Source organism: Athene cunicularia, assembly GCF_003259725.1.
Source record: "Athene cunicularia isolate RWA chromosome 17 unlocalized genomic scaffold, athCun1 chr17_part1, whole genome shotgun sequence".
Taxonomy (NCBI): Eukaryota; Metazoa; Chordata; class Aves; order Strigiformes; family Strigidae; genus Athene; species Athene cunicularia.
The window spans coordinates 4381902-4386268 of NW_020799122.1; the positions used below are offsets into that span (position 1 = coordinate 4381902).

The 4367-nt window shown below is 53.2% G+C and overlaps 1 protein-coding gene across 11 annotated transcripts in view; it reads right to left on the minus strand.

Annotated features, from left to right (window-relative positions):
• Positions 1-565: 565 nt before the first annotated feature.
• Positions 566-4367, minus strand: part of ADAMTSL2 (ADAMTS like 2) — a 27133-nt gene continuing 23331 nt past the window's right edge. For all 11 annotated transcript variants that reach the window (XM_026860395.1, XM_026860394.1, XM_026860397.1 and 8 more), the window contains 4 exons: positions 4164-4334; positions 3860-4036; positions 2680-2824; positions 566-1435 (listed from right to left, as the gene is read on the minus strand). In XM_026860395.1, coding sequence (XP_026716196.1) covers positions 1317-1435; positions 2680-2824; positions 3860-4036; positions 4164-4334 — 612 coding nt within the window. In that variant the 3' untranslated portion in view covers positions 566-1316. The remainder of the gene's footprint in view (positions 1436-2679; positions 2825-3859; positions 4037-4163; positions 4335-4367) is intronic.

The window sequence follows — 4367 nt, forward strand, 5'->3', positions numbered from 1 at the left end:
AAAAAAAAAAAAAAAAAAAAAAAAAAAGAAGAAATAAATTACTTTGAGATGGGTTTTGAGGCCGAGCCTTTTGTCCCTGCATCTTCAAACATGGGGTGTTGTTTGCAAAGCTTTCACACATGCACAGGAGTTTCCCTGCTGTTGAGGGGAGCAGTGCAGCACTAACTGGGGTGCACACCCTAGGACAGGGAGACACAGGAGCCTTTGGCCTGGCCTCTGAGTTGTGCCTGCAGAAACACAGAGCAATAACCCACCTTGGGAGCATGGAAAGGCCCTTTTCACACTGGCACCATATCAAACCTCTTCTGCTTTGAGACGCTGCAGGGTTGCAGTTCCTAAAGCCACACACACAAGCCCAAAGGGCCCGTAAGACAGAGCAACAGAACCAAAATCCCCCCACTGCCAGGACTTTTCCTTGCATCATTGCCTGAGCAGCTGTGATTCCCTGACTTTGAGCTGCTCTGCTCCCCCCAGGCACCAGCAAGTTCACAGCCCTGACTCCAGTGGTCCCAGCACACAGGGCAAATGCCCACTACAAACTGGAGAATAAAACAAGATACCACCATAAATATGACAACTTTATTAAAATATACATATGAGTACAAATTAATGATTATATGGATAAAGTTCACTGTCTGTAAACAAATATATTAAAAAAGAGCACGTCTTTTTTGTGATATAAAGTGCAGTTATGTTTCCATATTATATACAATATGTCAGCATTACGGGGCGGGTTGTAAGGACTATGGAACTAACATCTGATTATAAGATAAAATTCTCTGAAAAAGTATACACCTACATATTACAAAAAAAAAGGGCTCAGGCTCGAGTTCATTTAGTAAACAAAAACCAGCTTCCCACCATGTTAAACGCAGCTAATGAGAGCGTGCAGGTCTCGGGGATAAATTAGGAGAGAGGCACTGACCCCCTTTTATGAAGGGAAACTTGCACTTCGGAGTTCACACCTTCCCCGCGTCAACCCCAAACTTGCATAGAAGAAAGAAACCAAAAGGACAAGACCTTGTGAAACACATGCATGTGTCTGCAGTTGGGGGCAATCAAATATACACGACTTTATGTACAGCTCTGATAACGGGGGCTACCAATGTACAGCGGTAAGGGCTTCGCCACCGAGCCGTGCCGGCACTGTCCCTCTACCCAGGAGAGGGATGAGGAGAGTAGTTCTGCATCGGTAGGGGGGGGGGACCAAAAAAAAATGAAAACAACCCAAAAGCATCCTTAACACCAGTCTGTGGGATGTGTAGTGCTTACTAAATGGCATAGGGAGCCCTTGCTAAGGGAGGCGCTGCCGGGTTCTAGGAGTGGGGTGCGCGGCAGGAGCGGCAGCAGGCTTTGCTGTAGTACCAGTGGCTGCACAGGTTGACTTTGATGGCCAAAGCACAGTTGGTTCCTGCCTGGTCCTGGCAGCTGTCGTCTAGGAGGGAGAAGGAAAAAGGCATCGGTATGGAAAAGAACAAAAAAATAAACCACTGTAAGCTCATGAGCTCATTTCTACCCCCCATAGACAGCCTGCCCTGAACACCACAGGCTGCGCAACGAAGAGCAGAGGCCACGGAGCTTCTCCATAAATATCATTGTCAGCCTAAGCAAAGGCATGAAAAGGTTGACCCGCTTCATCACACCTGGCCTGAGGAGTCTTATTTGGTCCCAGCCCTCAAGTTCTCGACAAAATGGAGCTGCCCGGGGATTGCTGGAGTCACCAAGGGAGGCTGGCACTGAGCTGCCCCCAAGCCAATGGCCTCCCGTGGTGGGGCACTGAGTGACCCCACCACACTCACTATTTCTGCCCCAAAAAGGCTCTGTGAGAAGGGGAAGGGGAATCCAGCAATGTTCCAGCAGGAGTCTGGGGCAAGTGAGCTGCTGGAGAGAGGGAGGGTGGCAGAAACTGCGGTGACACTCTCCCAGCTCCTTTCAGAACAATATTTTGCTTCAAAGCCATAGGATTTAGTTACATATATATATATATATATATACACACACACACACACACACACACACACTTTTTGCTTAAAATCCATAGGATGCATGAAACCAGGCTCCTTGCTACAAGAGGACCACGAGGCACCTTGCAAGCACCACGCTGCATCCCAGACCCTGCAGGAGAGGTCAGCTGAGGGCACCCAGCGGGTCCAGAGCCGAGCCAAAAACCAGCCCCAAATCTGTCTCCCATTTTCATGCTTTTCTCCCACACTGTCCTTATTCCCAAATCCTATTAAAGAATTAGAACTGCGTGTTCACTAAAGATCACAGGGGCTTTGAGCCAGCAGATGAGTCAGATAACGAGACAGTTACAAATCCCACAGGACATTTGGAGACCAAAAATCATTAAAATAATGGCACAGAAAAAAACTTCCTAAATGTTAGCTGGAATCACACAGAAGCAGCACCCGAGTCAGCTCTCTAAAGCTCCCTTTTTTCTTAAGGTCAGAGCATGCTTCTTGTGAACTGTCCCCTCAATTTAACGGGGATACCTCCAGAAATAGCCAGTGCACAGTGCCCTGTTACTTGGGCACAGAAGGAGAGCTGTCCCCTTTATGTCCTCCCTGGGCTGACTATCAAATTAGGGGTCAGTGGATGCTGATTTGTTGAGCAGGGGGGATTGGTAAAAAAAAAAAAAAAATCAATGCTGAGGGGTGCTGCTGGCAGAGCACAGCTCACCTGGGGGCTCCGTGGGGCAGGGCTGCAGGTCACAGGTCTGTTTGCCCACCGGCTTCACCAGGGGGTCGCAGCCCCGGACAATGTCCTTCCCTTGGTAGCATTTCACGTCCCGCATCCTCACGCCGATGCCGCAGGTTTTTGTACACTGGGGAACAGAGAGAGGCGGTGAGGCAGGGATCTGTGTAAAGCCAGGAGCTGCTAAAAAAGCTGTGCTTGCTGGAGACGTCAGGGCAGGGGAGCAAACTCTTCCCCTGACTGACTGCCATGTCTGAGCCCTGCACTGCTGGCCTCTCGCTGAGTTTGGGGCCAGCAGCATCAGCTGCCCACAGCAGCCTCTGCCTGGGGATACGTGGATGAGTTCCCATTCCCCGGCACCATGATCCTCCCGCTGCCCTCTGCAAAAGGCCACAAAGGAGCTGGCCTGGTCCATCCGCTGCTCCATGGCTGTGGCCACCCTGAGGCCATGGGACCCCCCACCAGTGGTCAGCATCTCCGCACATCGTGCTGGAGGTTTGCAGAGCTGCTCCTGGGCCTGATGCTCGCTGCCTGCTGCCCTTTGGATGCCTCGTCAGGCTGGGATTACAGCAGGGCTGCTTTAGCTAATTATAGGCTGCAACAATGGTTTGCAAGACTAAACAAAATGAGGCGCCTGGAGCATGGATGAGGAGGGCTGCGTCAGGGAGCTGGCTACTGCCTTTCACAGCTCCTTGCCCACACTCACTGGGCTCGTCCCCACGGCTGCCAAACCCTGGCTTGCATCTGCAGACCATGCAGGGTGCTGGGGCAAATGCTGTCCCCAACCTCTGCGTCCCCAGGATTCCATACACACCCCATCTGTGTCTGCAGGATAAGGGGAGAAGAAGTGGGAGGGGAAAGAAAAGAGAAAAAAAGCCAAAGCTGACCCCAAACACCACTTCTTATTCCTGTTCTCCCTGAGCACAGCCAGTCCCCACTGGCAGGACAAGCTCTCTGCCCCGAGCTGCCCCCCAGGTGCTCCCTCAGGGGCTGTGTCCTGCAGAGATTTGCCCATCTCCTTGGGGTATTTTGCAGGTGGTGTAGCCCTTGGTATGAAGGGATGGGGCACAACACACAAGGCAAGCGCATTTTGAAGGAAGGGCATTTTTCCTCCACCTCCCTCCCACGGATCCCCTGAGCTGCCCTCAGTTCCCTCCCCACTCACCTCTGACCAGGGGGTCGTGTACCACTTGAAGCACGGCCGCTCGAAGCACGTCGTCTCCTCCACGGGCTTCTTGGTGACATCGCAGTCAGCGGGGTTACGGGTCTTGATCTTGCCGTTGACGATCTCCAGGCAGAGCACGATCCTCTTCTTCACACCCCGGCCGCACGTGGTGTTGCACTGTGGGGACACAAGACCCACACACCCCTGCCTGACCCCGCTGCAGAGCATCCACCCTCCACCACCCCCCCAAAACCAAGCCCCGGCTCCGAGCCCTCCCCAGCCCGGGGTGAGGGGCTGCACTTACCCGCTCCCAGTCCTGTGCCAGCCAGTGCGAGGGGCAGTTCTTGTCCCCGCAGGGGTGGATGGCCAGCGGCTTCGTCTCCAGGTTGCACTGTGACTCTGGCACCACCCGCCCGTCGCTGGTTTTGCAGTACACGTGCCGGATCATCCTGCCCTGCCCGCAGCCGCCGCTGCACTGAAACCGCACCGGGCCCAGCGGGCGCTCAGC